Genomic DNA, 20,428 nt, shown 5'->3' with positions numbered 1-20,428 from the left:
GAATGACAAAAAGGAACATCTTTCTGCAGACCTGGGAGAAATGAGCTGGGGGTAAAGCGTTAAAAACAATGTTAGGCCTTGCAGAAACACACAGGCATACGAGGCCAATAAGAAGCAGTTTGGGAAATTGCCAAGGAAAGAACAGATTATGTGGCTGGTGGTTAAATTAACTCAACCTCATTGGAAAAACAATTGTGGCAAAATGTATTTTGAACTTTCAAAGTATGGTGTCCTTCGCTTTGCCAATCCCACTTTTAGGAATCTATCCTAAGAAAATAAACAGAGATTCCAAAACCTTTGTATAAAAATGTAATAATCACAATATCATTCATAATCGTCTAACATCATTCTAGCCTACTGTGTTTTAGCACCAATTTAAATAAGTAATTTAGGCATATTCATATGTGTTTGTTATTCAGTCCTTGAAAACATAATTTCAAGGGATAGCTAAATAAAACTGGAAAGTGATCATGCTATATTGTTAAGTAAAAAAACAGAATATCTGAATTTAGTAAAAAATGATTTGCCAAGAAAAAAAAAAAAAGCTTTAGAAAAATGTACTCAAGTGCTGGCAGTAATTATCTCTGTGTGAAACAACTTCAGGTGAATTTTATTTCTTACAATAATTTTTTAGTTTTCTAATTTTAGGAAACAAGCTTTCGTTATTTGAATACTCACAAAAATTAAACCCTTGCTCAAATGCCTGGTATTGGTTAATGAAACACACAATTAAGTTTCCTATTTCAAATGCATATACCTCCCCTCTGTGAAAATCCCACGGAAACGACAGAGGCCCCATACAAAAATGGACAGACTCATGGTGACAGTAAATTTAAAAAAGAAAAGGGTGGGATGATTTTGATCACTAAATAGGAATAAACCTCGAGGCATAAGGACACAGGCTGCAGCAGGGGCAGAACAGCCAGAGGGCCCTCGAGGACCCCAGAGTGGGCTGCCATGGCCCTCAGAGGGGGCGACCCAACCCATAGCTGGCCTCTCAGCACTGGATTTCAAAAGAGGATAGTTTGCCTGATAGGTACTCCTGTGTGGATACTGCGCCCGAGGAGGAGAGAGGGGACAGGAGGTGACCCCTGATGTCTGAATTGAATTCCACAGAATTCAATTGCTTCCAGGGCCTTTGAGAAGCAAATGGTTAGACTTGAGTTTTGAATCATCTCTAAACACAGATGCAGCTTCATGACTGGCCACTCTAGACTGCAAATTTAGCAAGGAGAAAGGGTTCCAAAAAGAAGAGGACTGGGGATGTGGCTCAGGGGTAGGCACTGAGTACAACAAAATCTATATTAAAGCATATCTTGCCTCTAATTGGCAGTTCCTTGTCTTAAGGAATTTCTTCAATATGATTCTATGTGGCAGAACCCAACACTTAGTTTTAAAAGTTCCAGTTAAAATCCCATATTTTGGCTATGCAATTGATCTTTAGGGTAGATGCAAAATACATATTTTATTATAGCTCGTTGGATTTTGCACAGTAATTTTTCTTAAACAGTTTCATGAAGGTTTAAAATGCAGAGTAGCAGGTAAAAGATTTTAACAGATTGAAAAATAAGACTTTATCTTCTGACAAGAGTTAAGAATTCCAGGGAATTATATGATATTGATTTAAATTAAATAGTGAAATTTATTTCAAGCAAAACTAGCTCATTGCTCATGAAAAAACAAAATAAAATAGAGGCAAAGAGAGGAAGTCCCCACTGCCTAGTGCTTATAAAAATGACTTTTTAATATTGCTTTCTCTCTTTATTTTAGGATTTCACATAACCAAGGCTAGAAGATAAAAGAGGGACATGAATGTGTGCAGAAGATGATCATTTTAAATTTTATTTCTGGGATGAGTAAGACATGTCAGTCAAAGGCAAAGGTGAATTTGAAGATTTTCTAATTGTGATGAAATGATCTACCACATAAACACGCCAGCCAAGTTTACATGTATATCATTATTAATAGTCATATATAATAATATCATTAATGCTACATAAGTTCAAGACTTTGATAACAAAAATTATAGTGGGAAATTTAATGTTAATTCTTTCAGAATCTGATACATCTTGCAAAAATATAAAGATATAGAGAATTTGCATATATAATCAAGAAACTCAATTTAATATATATGTGTAGAACTGTCTTCTTGAAAATAGCAAATAACACATTTATTCATGTCTGTGGGACATCCATCCACCCAAATTACTTATCCTCTTGGTCACAAAGAAAATCTTATTTTTGAAAAAGTAGAACGATCACAGGTTACATTCTGATAATTCAACAAATTGGAAATAAATAATAAAAAGGTGGTTAACATTATAATCATTTGGCAATTAAGAAACTCTCTTTAAAAGACTATCTATCAGGGGGCTGGGGATGTGGCTCAAGTGGTAGCATGCTCGCTTGGCATGCATGAGGCACTGGGTTCGATCCTCAGCACCATATAAAAATAAAATAAAGATATTGTGTCCACCTAAAACTAAAAAAGTTTTTAAAAAAGACTATCAGGGAGATATCAAAATGGAATAATCCCAAATGCAATAGTTTAATCAAGTGAGGATCATCAATGGCTGCTCAAACAGTGAGTAGAAGATTATTGGACAAAGGATATTCTCTAGAGCTTGAATATCATCCCAAAGATTGAAAATAAATTATAAATGCAAAAGTATATACCTTTACAGTGGAGCTGCCACTGTAACTGTGTGAATGGATAGCAGAGCACCCACAGTTGTACGTGGCTACTAGCAGGACAGCCCTCAGCATGTGCCTGCTCATATAGGATATAACCCCCAGCACCAAAACAATAAGCAATACAGGAAACACACATTATTAAGCACAAAACACTATCAATGAGTACTTTTGCTGAAAAAAAGTTTCAACCTGAATTTTTTGTAGTAACTAAGAAATTTGAATATGTATTTTTTAGGTATAGCAATGGTATCATAATAATGTTGTTTTAAATTTTTTTAGATATAGCAATGGCATTTTGATTTCTAAGAGAATGTCCTTATTAGAGAATGTCCTTTATTAGAAAATGTATGCTTCTGTATTTAGATAAGTCTGTTCTTATTCAAATGGTTTAATGAAAAAAAAAGAAAGAAAGAAAGAAATACAGGGCTGGTGGTATAGCTTAGTTGTAGAGTACTTGTCTAGCATTTATGTGCAAGGCCCTAGGTTTGATCCCTAGCACAGCCCATCAACAATAGTACCAGCAGCAAAACAATCCCACAAATTTACATATAAATATAAATATATTTAAAGTTTATGTATATATGTGTGTGTACATCTGTATATCCCTGTCTCTATGTCTCTATCTATCTATCTATCTATCTATCTATCTATCTATCTATCTATCATCTATCTATCATCTATTTATCTGAAAGAGAGAGAAAGGTAAAAAGAACAAAATAGGCAAATTATTGACAATGGGTAAAACCAGAGGAAGGGTACGTGGATATTCATTTTACTATTAAGTTGAACCATATGAAATTGCCAACACGTGGTCATTCCTGAGCTCCACAATGACAATTTTATATCTAAATGTACCACTTACTGTAGAAGACACTGGGAAGGTAATTGAAGACCTACATTAAAAATGAGGAGCTTAGGGTTTAAGCTGACTTCTATCAGCTTCTAAAGATCAGATCATTTCATGCTATGCTCTTTCAGACTGTGAAAAAATGGAAAAGTCTTTAATTCATATTATGAGTATAGCACAGCCTTAATAAAATCTAAACCCATTAAAGACAGTGTCCCTACCCAAAAAAAAGAAGAGTACAGTCTACTCTCAGTTATTGTTATTACAGACACAAAATTTTAGGGCAAAATAGCTAGCCTGAGAATGTAAGGATACTTCAATATCAAGACATCAATATATTTCATCATATTGACAAAGAGGAAAAACAATATGATTATCTCAGCATGTGCTAAGAGGTTATTAATAAGGTTCATCCAACATTTTAAAATAAAAAATATAAATAAAATACAATTATATAATGAGTACTGGGCACTGCTCAAAGGATGTTAATATGTATTTTCTCACTTAATGCTTACATATTTAATTTTCAGTAATAGGTAGCATGGATTACCCTCATTTCATGGGTAAATGCTCAGGAAAGGGAAGGCTGGATCATTTAGTAAGTTTTGTTACTATCCTTCTTTTTCTAAAATAAGCATTTAGAACTATAAGTATCTTTCTGAACACTAATTTAACTGTATCACACAAATTTTGATATGTTATATTTTCATTTTCCATTACTTCGAAATATTTCCTAATTTCCCCTGAGATTTCATTATTGACTTTCAGGTTGTTTAGAACTGTGCTATTTAATTTCTAAATATTTGGAGATTCCCCAAATATTTTTTATGATCTCTATTTGGAGTATAATTTCATTATGGTCAGAGAACACATACTCTACGCTATCAGTCCTCCTTAATTTGATAAAGTTTGTTGATGACTTACAATAGGACTTGTTCATGCTGCTCTTGGTAGAGTGTTCCACATGTCAATTAAATCCAGTTGGTTATTAATGTTGCTTAGTTCCTCCGTGTCCTTCTGATTTTCTGTTTACTTGTTAGATTAATTATTCAGGTAGGAGTATTAAGTTCCCAACTGTAAGTGAGGATGTATCTATTTCTTTTTTTGCTTGTGTTTTAAAGCAGTGTTGTTAAGTGCATTCCCATTTTATACAGTCATATCATTTTGGTAAATGGACTCTTTAATTACTATGCAATGTCCTCTTTATCTTTGGGAAATTTCTTGATCTGAAGACTATTTTGTCTGAGAGTGACATGGCCACTCCAGCCTCAAGTGGACTAGTGTTTGCATGGTATAACTTTTCTCATTCTTTTACATTTAATCTACCTATATCATATATTTACAACATGTTTCTTATGGACAGTATATAGTTGACTCTTATTTTTTATACAATTTGACTCTTTCATTCAACTGTTATATTTATATGATTTAAATTTAATGTAATAAATGGTATGTTTTAATTTAGATCTACCATCTTATTACTTGTTTTCTGTTTATTACCTCTGTTTTTTTTTTCCTGGTTTACTGCCTTCTTGGGTTATAATTTGAATTTGTTTTGTATTCCATATATATATTACATTTATATGTATATATATTACATATATGTACATATGTATAATATGTATACATATATAATATAAATTTGGTATAATTTGTATTTGTTTTGTATTATATATATATATATATATAATATATATATATATGCCAGACTTTTGAATACATCTCATTTTCATATTTTAGTGGTTAATCTAGAAATTACAATATAAATATGTAAATTTTCAGGTTATTTTGAGCTAATTTTTTACTACTTCAAGTTGAATGTATAAAATTTAATCACCTTATAGGAAGGCCTCTTTGCTCACTTCCCCATAATATAAACTTAAAAAATTTCTTTCAACAATCATATATGTTTTAAGAGTACTAAAAGGAGAAAAAGTGTTTATCATAGTAAATAGATATTTATACCTTTTCTGCTGCCTTTCCTTCATTTTTATTGCTCCAACATCTTCTCTAATGTTATTTCCCTACCATATGAAGAAATTCCTTGGATATGTTTTTAAAGAGCACCTTGATGGTTAAAAAAATAAAATCATGGGCTGGGGATGTGGCTCAAGCAGTAGCGTGCTTGCCTGGCATGCGTGCGGCGCTGGGTTCGATCCTCAGCACCACATACAAATAAAATAAAGATGTTGTGTCCACCGAAAACTAAAAAATAAATATTAAAAAATTTTCTCTCTCTCTCTTTAAAAAACTAAAATCATTCTACTATAATGCAGATTGGATAGTTTTTAAAAAATAGTCTATAAGTAAACTGAATCTTTCATCTGTCATATTTTATTTTGCTGTTAAGCTAATTCAGTGGTTATTCTATTTTTGTTATTGTGTTTTCAGATCTAAAATTTCCATTTCTTTCTTTTTTGTATTTCTCTGCTGATTTTTTCCCCCTGCTTATTTCTATTATATTTGCATAGACTTCTTGGGGCATGGTTATAATAGCTGCTTTAAAGTCTTGATCAGTTAATTCCAATATCTGTATATTATCTTGGAGTTGGCATTTGGTTAATTGTCTTTTGCTTAAGAGATATTAAGATGTTCCTCATTTGTCACATGCTGAATAGTTTTGCACATATCCTGGAAATTTTGAATATTTTGTTAAGTGACTCTGGATCTGGATATGTTAAGTGACATAGGGGTTCTCCCATGGACAAATACAATTTTTGTTTGATCAGACATTCAAACAGAGTAGGTCCTAGAAACAAGTTGTCACTTGCCTTCTGTTATCTGTGGTTCCAATGTCAATTCAGTTTCAAAGTCTGTGCTATTCAGCTTTGTCCTGCCTATGTGTCTCCCAGTGTTCAGTCTGGGACCTGAGTAATTCTCTGTCTTGAAATGCATTTCTCAAAGACTTGGGTGCTGTTCAGGGTCACATACAGGCATACATAGCTTAGGAGTGAGCCAAAAGTTAATGGCAACTTTATAGGATAACTTCCTTAAACTCCTTTATCATTGCAATTGTCTCTACATTTGATAGCTTCCCAGTACCTCCTTTTCTGGTCCTCTGGCTAAGGAGCAAGTCTCTGGTTTGCATTGCTATATATTTCCATGATTTCCCGAGGACACTGCACCTTGACTCCAAGGGTAATTAATAAGAGGATTAAGACAGAAAAATCTGCAATGGGAATCCTAGCCTATGGTCTGGTACCACAGTTCCTTTGGTTGGCATTTTAGGTGTCCACCTAACTGTTGCTGCTGCTGTCACCTGCTGTCCCATGATTGCCTGGTTTTGGAGTGAGACAGAATGAAAGATACAGCAACTAATCCAGGGAATTTTCCCACTCATCTGACCCATGAATTTCCTTTTTCCTCTTCCCGATACCAGAAACAGAATTTCTGTTCATGGCCTGGCCCCCTTCCTTCCTCCCTCCCTCCCTCCCTCCCTCCCTCCCTTCCTTCCTTCCTTCCTTCCTTCCCTCCTTCCTTCCTCCTTTCCTCCTTCCTTCCTTGTTCTGTTCTTTGCAATCCAATCAAGAGATTCCAGAGAGAAGAAAATGTGGGAAACTCACTGCAGGTTCAACAGTACTCTCTCTGAATTCTGGTTCCAGCCACCCTTCCCCAATCTGTCATCTACCATTTGCTTTTTAGAGTCCTAATGAACTGCTACATGTCTTTGGCCCAGGGATTTTGGTTGAATTCAATGGAAAAGATGGGGATGAAGTATGAATGTTCCATTCTAGCCAGAACTAGAACCCACTCTGCCACCCTTTGAATAATCTGCTCCATTTGCTGCAGTCAAAATCACTTTTCTTCCAGACTTCATCTATATGTAAAGAAACAGGGACTGGGTTGTGGTTCAGTGGTAGAGCACTTGCCTAGCACAGGTGAAGCACTGCGTTCAATCCTTAGCACCACATAAATAAAGATAAATAAATAAAGGTATTGTGTCCATCTATAAGTAAAAAATAATCATATTAAAGAAATATAATGATTACTTGAAGTAAAGCAACTATATATTGGATTTTATTTTATGATAACAGGCTAATACATTCTCATCAACAGAACAGAATGACCATTGTCAACCATTGGTGACCCAATGGGTAAAGTTTATTGATATTGTTGTTCTCAGGAAAATGTTCAGAGAAGGTAAATAACAATATAGCTCCTGGCAATTGTGGAGAGAAAGACTGTTATTTCTGGAGCTGAGAGGTTCTGTATCCAGAAAGAAGGCAGCTTAAAGAACCCAGATGGCATTGGGAGCTAATTTAGGAGCTGCTAATTCACAAAACTTGTTATAAAGCCTTAATAATTTAGGACAACAAAAGTTTACTACAGTTAGCCAATATTACTAATGTAATATGTCAAATTAGATTGATTCGAGTAATAAATATTTGGATTTATGAAACATTGTAGAAGAAAATAAAGAAAAGAGAGCATAATTTTAAAGGGGAGTAGCAAGTAGCAAGTATAATTCTACTTCAAATGAGTAAATCAGTTTTCCATATTTCATTAGAGCATATTTCTCAGGTCTACCAATTGAAACAAAGTGACACAAAGTATATAAATTGGTACAAAATCAATACAAGTTATGAAAATCAATACAAAGTGATGAAATGATGCAAATTAAATGTCTGAAAAGTTCCAAAGCAAAGATTATTATGTGAGGAAGGAAATAGAAGCATATTCTAGAAAGAATCAATTTAAGCTGCTGGATACATGCAATTCTTTTTGTGAGAATTTTTAAGAAGTTATCATTTTGAATGCAGAAGAAGTAGGAGTTGTCTATGAAATTGATGGACCTAGTTATTACACAAAAGGAATTAAATTCTCCAGAGACTATTTTTGTTTGGTTTTCTATGTAATTAATTAATACTTTATGTGTATGTATAAGTGACATAAGCAATAATAAGAATGTTTGGATCAGAAAGGGGTATATAAGAGTCTTTTGGCTATTACAGCAATATTTGTTGGGCATTTACTTTAAACTGTATGTTCCTCATACCTTCAATAATTAATACTTATAAATTTTAAAGAGGTATTATTATTGTTGTTGTTATTATTATTATTCCAATTATATAAATAATAAAGTTGAGGCTTACAAAAGCTGGATTTACCATGTGCGGTTCCATAGGTAGTAAGAAACAGAGGTGGGTTGGAACTCACATATCCTAACTCCAGACTGTATGCACTTATTTACTACACTAATAAACTAATTAAAAATATTAAACATACATGCAAATTTGGGTCCTAGAAATGAAACCAAATAGAAGACAGCTATCAATGGAACTTGACTATATGTATCTCTCCATTATATTAAATTGATAGGTCCCCCGCAGTAATAAAAGAAGTCTGCATATAAGCAAGTGTATTTAACTCTGCTACAAGATTCAAGAATATTACCAAGGAGAATTCTCTCTTTATCCCTGTGTACATTCCTAGGATGACTGTTATTTTAAAGCTTTGCAGCTAGTGGGTATAACTAATAAAGAAAGCATTCTAGGATGGCTTTTGGTCATAAACCAAAAATAGAATTTAAATATTTAACTAAAATATTGATACTGGAGGCACTGCACCATCTAGAAGTTTTTCCGTCTGCAATGGACACAGGCTGGAGTTCGCAAACTTTTTTTTTTTTTAGGTTGATTTGGGAAAGAACCTGACAGCAGAAAGGCTTGGGATCTGAATGGGGTGGAGATGAAGGTGACCAGTTCCTGCAGTTCCTATAATTATAAATCCATATAATTAAGGAAGAAAAATGTCCCCACTGTCTCCTCTAGAGTTGGCTTCGTTTACCTTTAACAGTTCCAGGTCAAAGAGAAAGACGGTACCGAAGAACTTCTGCACTGCATGAGCAAGTCTGTCCAGTCCTGATGATGGATGAAGGTTTCCTGTGTTTGTCTTTAACAGGCCTGTCTTGGCTATAAAAGCACATGTCTTTTTTTTCCCCTAGAGGATATGTTAATCAAGGCACATTGCAGGCCTCCAGGATAAGCTCATTTAGTCAGGGGGCAGAAGAGTACACTACTCAGGGACACAGGCTCTGGGCTTGGGCTGTTTGAGCTGGAGTCTGGCTCTGCAGCCCCACAGTGTGGCCACTCGCTAGGCCTCATCCACCCTGTGGGGTAGCTACTATTATTATTCCTGCTTTACAGAGCAGAGGCAAGACAGCAGCCACTGTGCCTGGCACTTTGCTCTCTAGGATCCAGGACAGAATAGTGACTCTTGAATGCTGGCTACTTTTGTTCGATAGTTACTAGTGTTTGGAGGTCACAGTCTGGAGGCCATATACAGTCATTAGTCGAGGCACACTGTGTTTTGGTGTATATATATTGAAGAGCCGGGTCTAACACCTTATCTAGGGGAGCCCAGGAGGGGTTTGCCTGTGGTATGGGCTCTGTTCTCATGGACTGTTTGCTGAAAGCTTGTTAGCTCCACGAGGTGCCCTACCCCAAACCAAGCATGGCGTTACCATCCCAACCTTAATTATTTGGTGCCACTGCCAGAGAGTGCTACCTCCTTGGTCTTTGATGTTGATGTGTAAGCATGTGTGATCATTTGCTTGATAATCCTGTTGACTGAGCTCTGCGGGGAAAGCTTGCCGCTTTGGATTGCTTTAGTTTCCTGCCTAACAGCAGAGCTGGTCCTTGGAGACCGTGAGTTGGGTTTTCCTCATGGCCAGTATTAATGTATTCCACACTCTAATCAAGTCACCACACTGATTTCCTCCACATGAAAACCTCCAAAATAATGCTGGAGAAGTGTCTTATTTTTCTCTAGAATTTTGAGAAACAAATATCTGGCTTATTTCTAATATGGTACGAAAGAGAAAAATCAAGAGAAAATTTAAAATTTAAGAGAAATTTTAAAAGAAAATTAAGTGGCTTCAAGACAAGAAACTTGACTGGTGCTCAGGACCAGACTTAATCATGGAGAATGTATTTCATATCTAAAGATCATTAAGAGTTTCTCTAAGCACAGGATCATTGCTGTTTTAAAGTCATTCATATCAAAGTGCAATTTGTATTAATACCACCAATTTTTACCTTATATAAAACATTTTATTTGCATCCTACTGTGGTAGTTTGTGGCTGAATGGAAAATTTTATAAGGGATGAAAAAAACAACTCAAGTACCTGCCTGATAATTTAAGAGAGAGAGAAAAAAAAAAGTGTAGACTCAAGAACGGGAGGCCACGTAACACATGCAAACAAATCGCCTTCCAAGCAAGGATGTTTGTTCTTATTCAATATCACATTTGCATTACCTCCCCCGTAAGCTTCCTGATTTCTGTCATTTTATTAAAATTGCGATCTACTTACATTCTGGCATTTTATGGAAAGAGACTGACATGAAAGTTGGTTAATGAGATAGAGCTCAGTAAACAAGTGAAGCCTTGCTAAATGTAGTCAAATGATGGACAGCTGCGAATTTAAAGGCATATGGAACTGAGAATATCTTTGATAACATTACAAAGCAGAACAGGGAAGTGGAGAATAGATGGTATCACTAGAACATAGTAGGATCAAATTCATGTCATGCATATGTGTATGTGCTTGCTTAAATCCTAACTTATGGTCCTATTCCTTAATGTTTATTTGATTATGTCGTATTTCCCCCCATTCATCAATGCATAGTGACGCTTCCTCCTTGGAGAGCCTCTGCCTCCTTCTGTTTTAGGTGCACAGCCTCAGGGGTCCTGTGCAAACCTAGCCAAATCTGTCAGTATCTAATATCAGCTCCATCTCCACCAGGGATAGGAATTCTAAACCAGCAGTTCTCAAAGTGTGGGCCTAGGACCAGCAACACCAGCATTTCCTAGACTGTGGTAGAAATGCAAATCCTCAGACCTTGACTTAGATCTAGGGGATCAGCAACTTGAGTAGGGGCCCAGCAATGTGAGTTTTAATGAGCCCTCTAGGTGCTTCTTGTGCTCACCCAAGTTTGAGAAGCCACTGGTCCTACTCCTGCTGCTTTGTACCCTATCTGCCTGAATTGACTTCCAGGGTTTCTCTGTATCAATGAACTTTAGTTTTCTCTCTTTGACATCCTCGTAGATGGGTCTCTGGCCTTTCTGACTGGGTTTATGCCCTGAATTCAGATTTACACTCTATTTCTCAGCTGAGATTACCATCTTGTCCACTAGACTGGAGCCCTATTGACTTCTTTCCCTAATACATCCAGTCCCACCATTACCCTTCTCCCTTCCTGGATGGGGGTCAAATTAATCAAGTCTTTGGGAACCGATTCCCACTGGGGCATGTCCATGACCTGTAATCCCATGCTGTATCTCCACCAAGCCCAAATAATACTGGTTTAGGTTGACCTCCAGTCACATATACTATCCTTTATTATCAAAATCTGTCTTATAATCTGGATAGCTGTCCTGACATCTTGAAGGCCCTTATTATACTTCCCTTTCCCTGTGGAACCAGGCTCAAGAGACCACGTAAGTCACAATACCTACTGGAAGTCTCCACTGAAGTCTTTGGAAGGTATAGAGAAGAGTTAGGATAAAACACATGACTGATTTGCAATTTCTACAGGGTAAAGACAGAAACAACAGAAAGCAAGTTGCATTTGAATACTTTAAGAAAACCTTGCCATTGCTACCTTGTGTTCTAGATATTCTAGATTTACCTGATGGAGTATTTTAAGACTTTTATCTTGTGGGCACTGGCATCCTTTATCCTTTGCTTTCCACACCCTCATTTTCCATGCATGGATCCAGCCTCCTGAATTTAGTTCCTAGAAACCCAGCTCACCACTATCTAAGTAACAATTTCCAGGGGATCCAGGGCTGTAGAGTTTAATGTAATATGTGTACTCATCCATAGGCGCCCACAGGTAACCACCACTGTGAAAGGAATTGCAGACCACATTTATATGACTAGAAAATAATTCAACAAGCCTTTCAAAACACTCTCTATTCACCTTTAGTCAAAGCCCTTTTATGTGTTTAGCAATATTCACAGCACTTTGAGAGGTCTTTTTTTCCCCTTGAATTTGGTTTAATGCATAGCTACTTGGCCTGATTTAAGCACGAGCTTTCTTCCTCTCAATGTGTGAGGCCTGCTTCTGCTTTCTCTTTGTCAAGTGGATAGAAAAGTTTATTAGTAAATGCTTAACAACAGCATTTATGTTTGTGATTATACTCTTAATTTTTTCATCAATTACTTACTCAATCCTATTATATGTCAGGCAACTATAAGAGAGGACTCATCTGTAAGGATCTTCTTGAAAGTCCTTTTCCAGTTAGATGGACCTTTTCCTGTCAGATGTGGTAGACAGGAATTTGCCTTAGAGAATGGATGGAATCCAGGGAGGGACTGAATAACATTCAAGATGTAGGGATTAGAGAAATTACATGTGATTTGCCTACACTGCTTTACCTCCTAGGGAACGAAAATGAGGACCCAGGTCACAGAAACATTTACATAAAGAACATCTTCTAATAGTTTTGCCCATTGTTCCAGCTATCCATTTTTGTCTATGTGTCTGCCACCTGTATGCTTCAGGTTTCTAGAAATCAGCTTCCAGCCAGTGACTACTGCTTGGTTCCTGACTGCAGCCTTGACCTCTTTTTCCTGTGAGAAAGTATCTGGCTTCTGTCTGTAGCACCCCTTTGGCTAAACATATGTCTCTCCAACCAGATATATTCAAGGGTTCCCATGTCCCTATTTCTATCTTAAGTGCTGTGAGGAATTAAAACAAGTTCATTTTCTCCTTGGTATCACTGATTTTTCTGTAATAATCCTACTAGACTATCTGGAAGACAAGACCCATGTCTTACTTTCTCTTTGGAAATTCCATCACACATCACACTGTAATACTGTGAAGTGGAAGAACTAGTAGATGAATAAACCCATGCCTAGGAACATGTTGTAAGTAGACACCATTCTAGGATTTCTAGCACTCTTGGAAAAGTCAGTTTGGTTGGTGCTGGGTCACACTGGTTCACCTTGAGAGTGAAGGTCAACTCGACTCTAGGGAGAGATCCAGGTCTACCACTGTCCATCATTCTGCAGTACCAGAAACTGAATAGCACGGCCATGGGGCAGAGTGACCTCTTTGGCTAACAGTACCACTTACCTGATCTGAAGCCAGGTCAGCATGGGAGTCGTTCCTCCTCCAAATACCCAGACAGTGAAGAACACCAGGAGCAGCGTGGTGGTGAACATCATCTGTTTGGGCTGAGATTCCGTGTTCCTAATAGCTAAGGCAAACGCGATCGCTCCTCGCAAACCTATCAGGAAAACCCCAAAGAGAAAATAAGCCCCTTGCACGCTTCATTTTCTTTTCAATTGCTTTTATCTTTACAATTTACTAACACAATTACTTTTTTTTTTTTTTTTTTTTTTTAGCCAAATGCTTTATCTGGAGGTAATTCTAGATTCATATGGAGTTTTAAGAAATAACACCGAGCCGGGTGCTGTGGTGCACACTTGTAATCCCAGTGGCTTGGGAGGCTGAGACAGGAGGATCATGAGTTCAAAGTCAGCCTCAGCAATTTAGGGAGGCCCTAAGCAACTCAGTGAGACCCTGTCTCTAAATAAAATATAAAAAAGGGCTGGGGATGTGGCTCAGTGTATAAGTGGACCTGAGTTTAATCCCCAGTACCAAAAAAACAAAACAAAAACAACCCCCCCCCCAAAAAAAAACCCAGAACATTCCTAAGTGCACGTTCCTTTCTTTCCCTATTGATAGCGTCTTACAAAATTATTGCACCATATCTCAACCAGAATATTGACATCTAAACAGTCAAGATACAGAACATTTCTGTCACCTCCATGATCTTTCCTGCTATGACCTTTCTTCCCTCATGTGTCCTCAACAACTGGCAGCAAGCAATCTGCTCTGGGTGCCTATGTTTTTGTTATTTGTCATCTTAGGGTTGTTATGTAAATAGAAGCACGCAGTGTATAACATTTTGGAATTGCCTTTCACCCACCCCCAGCATAATTCCCTGGGTCTCCACGTTGCTGTATGTCTCAGTACTCTGTTCCTTTGTATAATTGAGTAGTATCACCTGGGGAGGATGTTTCATGGTTTATTTGACCACTCACCTATTAAAGGACATTTAGACTGTTTCTAGTTGATGGCTATTATAAAGAAGGCTGCTAAGATTGGCACATAGGTTTTTCCTGTGAACATAAATTTTCATTTTTCTGAGATAAATGCCCAGGAGTGCAACCACTGAGTTTTGAATGAGATTTGCATGTTTAGTTTTTAAAGAGATTATCCAATTTTTTTTCCAGAGAACCTCTGCCATTTCTCATTTCCACCAGCAATATTAAAATTGTCCAATTTCTCTGTATTCTTGTCAGGCTTGGGGGTGTCCTTATTTTTTAAACATTCTGATAGGTACAAATGATAATTTATTGTGGTTTTAATTTCTATTTTCCTAACGGCTAAAGGAATTAAACAGTTTTTAAGGTGATAATTTGTTATCCATCCCCCCTCCCCTTATAAAATAGCCTTTCATATCTTCTTTACCTTTTAAAATTTGAATAATTAAATTAATTGTTGGATTTTTTTTATTGCTGAGTTTTGAGAGCTTTAAAATTTTTTTTGGTACAAGGTATTGAATCCAGGGGGCCTCAACCACTGAATCACACTCCCCAGATTCCTCTTTTTTTTTTATGTTGTATTTTGAGACAAGGTCTCACTTAGTTCCTTAGGGTCTTGCTAAGTTGCTAAGGCTGGACTTGAACTTGAGAACCCCCTGCCTCAGCCTCTCAAGCTGCTGAGATCACAGGCATAAGCCACCACACCTGGCAAGAATTCTTTATGTGTTATAGATAATAACCCTTTGTGGGATATATGGTTTGGAAGTATTTCCTTGCACTCTGTAGCTTGTCTTTTCATCTTCTGAAGAGTCTTTTTCGGAGTAAAATTTTTTAACTTTGATGATATCTAATTTGTTGAGTTTTCTTTTTATGAATTGTGTTTTTGGAAGTCAAGTCTAAGAATCTTGCCTAAGCCCTAGATCTCAAAAGAGTTTTTTTTTTTTTCCTAAAAGTTTTATAGTTTTACATTTAAGTCCATGATCATTTTGCTCTAGCATGTTTATGAAGTGAGAGATTTATATTGAGCCTCATTTTTTATTTTCCTATGGATGCTTACTTGTCCCATTGAGTTAGGTTTTGTAAAAAAATAGTTAGGTATATTTATGTGACTCTGTTTCTGAGTTCTGTATTTTGTTCCATTGAGCTATATATCTATTTTTCTAATAGCAAACTGTCTTGATTATTATATCTATATAGTAAACCTTAACATTGGGTAGAGTGATTCTTCTTACATGTTCTTTTTTTCCAAAATTGTTTTAATTATTCCAATTATTTTGTCTTTCTACAAAAACTTTGATTACTCTTGTACATATCTACAAAAAAGAATCTTCCTAGGAACAATTATTGTAAAAAATGTATGAGAAAATAAGGAAAACTAAACTTATAGACTTAAAATTAGTAATTAGTTTAAAGACATTTAAAAAATATTCCAGACTGAATACATACTTTTACAATCTCTGTGACCCTTGCTAATCTATTAAAATCTGCTTTTTTCTTATTTTACCTTTTCTTCTTTAATAACACTGTACTGATAGAGGTTTTTCTTTGAATCCATATTAAATACATTTACTATTTAATACATTTATTAAATAGTAAATTAAATAGTAAATGCTACAACTTCCAAGTGTAATGAGATTAATAAAAATAGAAATGTAGACTTTGGTGAAGAGTAATAAAAACACAGGTAGGAGCCAGGCTCAGTGGCACATGTCTATAATCTCAGTGGCTCGAGAGGCTGAGGTAGGAGGATTGTGCATTCAAAGCCAGCTTTAGCAACTTAGAAGGAACCTAAGCAACTCAGTGAAACCCTGTCTCAAAATAAAATACAAAAAAGGTCTGGGGATATGGCTCAGTGGTTAAGTGCCCGGGTTCAATACCTGGTACAAAAAACAAAAATAAAAACAAACAAACAAAAAAACCCAAACAAACAAAAAACAGGTAGGAAAGAAAAAAGATAAAGTAGAAGGTCCCCCTTGAGAAACCCAGGACTTGCAAGACCTTTTCTTGTTCCTATGTTGTGTAACAGGACAAATAAAGGTTTGTAATGATAGTGATATAAGTCCAAGAGTAGTGATTTTTTTTTTAATTAGAAACATAAAATTTCAATGGTCTGCTTTTTATAATATTTACTGTAGCACATGGCTTTCAAGTTTCCAAATCTTTTCTCAATTTTATAAACCAGATATGGGGGAGGATGAAGAAAACTATAACCATCCTGCTCTTATTCCATGTTCCCAACCTAGAGTACAATGCTTCTTTTTATCTTTACATTGAGAACATATAAGAGCCAAGTGGCATAACGAGATCTGGAGGATTAGATGAGAGATTTAATACATTTTGCCTGAAACAAGGAAGCGTCAGGAAGAGAGAGGAGCGCACATTCCGATTATAAAATACCTTCCAGGAACAAAGTGTAATGGAGGAGGGAAATTATTCTAAATCTCCATGTAGACAAGGAAATGGCCTGAAGATAAGGAAGATAACATTTGAAGTAGATATTAATAAAAGAGTTTCTATACATCAGAAATTCTGAACACTTAAGAGGCCTGTAATGAAGAGGAAGAGTGTCCCCATCACTGGGGATCACATAGCCACACCCAGCTGGGGACAGGCGGACTGGAGGATTGGTAGCCCTTAATAGTGGGAGCTATTTTAATGATATTCTCTCCAGGAAATACAAATGGTGTCCTTTGGGAATAACGACTCAAGGAACAGTTTTGCAACAGACTTCTGTATCTAAAGAAAGAATTTATAGGTCAACGTAAAGCTCCTAGCGGCATTCAATCACAGAGCAGGCCTCGAGATAGAAGGTGATCTTTTAATTTTCTCTAGTCCTCAAGCTGATATTGCTAGAAATGCCCAGAAAGCAACATTGACCTCCAAGTTGGCTGATACTAGAGGCATTAGGTGAAGAGACATCACTGTTTTTCTTTCTTACTATGAATATTTGGAGAATTTTTTTTTACTTCTGGTTTTGTGTGAGAAAGAAAAGAACACAGAATACAAATTAAACGTGCTATGTCATGCTCACTGTAAACTCTTTCATGTTGAATATCAAGGGCGGGATATAAGGAATCATTAATCTTCCTAAGTATGTTTAATAATGTATCATTATTATGTTAAACTAGCATAACTATGCCCTTAAATCTAAATTATCTGTATGCATGCAGTACTTGGTTTAAATAAAAGACTCAAAGAGATCTATTAATCTGACTTCTAATACATATATATTATATATATATATATATATAATATATATGTACATATATTATATATATTATTTGAAGTAGATATTAATAAAAGAATTTCTATACATCAGAAATTCTGAACACTTAAGAGGCCTGTAATGAAGAGAAAGAGTGTTCCCATCACTGGGGATCACATAGCCACACCCATTAATAATATTACATATATATTATATATCATAAATTATAATATATAATATATAACATTATTATATTTTATATTTGTATATTATTAATATATTATATTATTATATGTTATATATTATATATAATATATATTCTAGTACATGTATATAATACTATATTATTACTTATATCCTACATATTAAAATCCCTATTTATGGGACATGCAATTTAGAGATTTCTGCGGGAAAAAACTGACAAGTACAGCTATATCCTTGTGGCAGGCTGAGAAACACTGCTAATTGAGGGCCAAACTCCAAGCTGTTGACAAGATGACTTCTGAATATGATGGCCACCTTGTAAAACATGTAAAGATGATGGCCTCAGGGAAGAGATCATCCATCAATAGCCCTGGTTACATGTGGCATTTAAAATATTTCCACATGTGAGATGGCTGGCAATGCAGGAAGCTTGGGCTTGGGAACCGTAAGGCTGCCACGTGGACAAAGTGAAGCTAATTTCAAAGTCCAGCTAGAACAAACTATTGCCTCTGTCCCGCTCGTCCTTTATGAGGATGCGTTTATGAGGTTTCTCATTATACATGTGGAGCCTGGCTGAATGTCAAATCAATAGCCATTCATTGTTTCATCTAATACATATGCATCGATTACCTCCTGTGTGGAGGCTGGGTGCACCTGATCTTATCATCTTAACACCATGGATTTGGGCCATAGAGAATTTTAGAATTGAAACAAATTACTTAGGCTACCAGAAACATAGTAAGAAATGAAAAATTAATATTGACTTAGGGTGTGCTTCTTAGGGAAACATTTCCAAAGAATACATACTATTTTGCTTGGAAACGGGAAATTCAGAACTCATCAAAACCTTTGTTTTATTTTGTATTCTGGGTACTTTGACCCTTTGGCTTACTTTTCCTTTCCTCTTTGTTTTTGGCCAACTGATGGAAATAATTCTATACTTTTGGGAGTTACTAGGCTATAGCATTTCATTTTAAATGGGTTGACTTTGCAGGCATTTTGACATATTTCATATCCCCAGTTGGAAAGTTAGCATCATCCTGGGGAATAAAAGAATTACCTACAATTAAATGTGGTTGCATTTGAAATTGGCCTCCTAGGGATTCTTATGTTAATTATGTTAGTGTTCTATTCATAACAATAGAAGACTATTGAACCAAGGAAGGCTTTCTAGCAAGGACCCCTGCTGCAGAGAGCTGTAGCTTCCTGTTTATCTTTACAGAGCAAAAGTGAAGCTTTTAATCGATTAAAAATTTGCAAATGTGTTCTGAATGGATGGGGGTCACAGATGTATGTGTTTGTCTGTGTACATATTTAGATCTCAGGAATATAAAGACCTCTTAGGGCATCCTTATTTAAAGTGCAAAACAATAAGGCAAAATGATAAACATTTTTTGAGTGTTCACTACATGCTAAGCTCTGTCCAAGACAGAGAGGGAAGGAAATGGTGAGGGAGGTTGGATCCTCTATTTTTGAGCTCAGGGTCCTAAAAAAAAGACTCTCTTAAAAGGTAAACTGTGACAAGGTATATGAGAGGTGCAAAAGAGATGTTTTGAAAGTGCAGACTGAAGAAAAAGGTAAGATTGCTTTGCTTCATCAGACCCTGTCAACAGATGTGCAGCATTTAAGGCACTGAAATGGATGGAGTGGTAAGAGTCTCTGTGTACACAGTTTTGCACACTTGAGTTGTTTGTTTTCACCCAAATTCTCTCCAGTTCTTTCTGTAGCTCTCTCTCAAACTTTGCCTAATTATAGCTGATCTGCAAAGCCTGGATTTTACTGCCTAGTATTGGTGGGACAACCATATTTGTCCCCAGGGCACTTACAGAGCATTTCAATTGACTCTTGTCTTTTTGCCTGCAACATCTAGAGCAATCCCAGACACATAATAGATGCTCAATAAGTATTCACTGAATAAAGAAACAAACAGATGAATCTTCTGATTCTTCCACATTCCAGATAATATATGGAAAAGTGACTGATACTTTCTAGTTGAATGTAATGGTTGAGTGATTATTTTTGCACGTCCAGTGTCTGCCTTTTTATTACATATTGAGACCCTTAAAGCCTTATGGGAAGAGTCAAGAGTGCTGGTATCTGTTACCTCGTTTCTATATAAAGGTTTTAAGGCTAGACTTGTGGTCTTTAATGAGAAGCGCCCATCAAAATCATGTGGGACTTCAGAACATATGTAGTCATTCAGGCCAGTCACCTGACTCTTGAGATTCCGATTCAGCAGAGAACCCATGCATCCTAGCTCAGGTGGGTGCCCCCACATCCCACTGTGCCACGTTGGCCCAAGGCCCATCACCTCATACCCTGACTGTGCCCCTGTGACATATTGGTTTAGGCCCCAGAGCTTTTCTTCTCTCCTCCTTCCACCCCACGACTCTCAGGAAGGTTTTTCTCAAAACCCAG

General features: G+C 36.3%; 1 protein-coding gene across 1 annotated transcript in view; it reads right to left on the bottom strand.

Annotated features, from left to right (window-relative positions):
• The window catches only part of Slc9a9 (solute carrier family 9 member A9), a 537,107-nt gene that overhangs the window by 167,765 nt on the left and 348,914 nt on the right, over positions 1–20,428 (bottom strand). Inside the window, exon 12 of the mRNA XM_076867799.2 lies at positions 13,625–13,778. Within this exon, the coding sequence (XP_076723914.1) occupies positions 13,625–13,778 (154 nt within the window). The remainder of the gene's footprint in view (positions 1–13,624; positions 13,779–20,428) is intronic.

The sequence above is a fragment of the Callospermophilus lateralis genome, chromosome 10 (genome assembly GCF_048772815.1).
Source record: "Callospermophilus lateralis isolate mCalLat2 chromosome 10, mCalLat2.hap1, whole genome shotgun sequence".
NCBI classification, from domain to species: domain Eukaryota; kingdom Metazoa; phylum Chordata; class Mammalia; order Rodentia; family Sciuridae; genus Callospermophilus; species Callospermophilus lateralis.
Note: the sequence above shows the minus strand (reverse complement) of the source record. Positions and strands in the feature narration are given on the sequence as shown.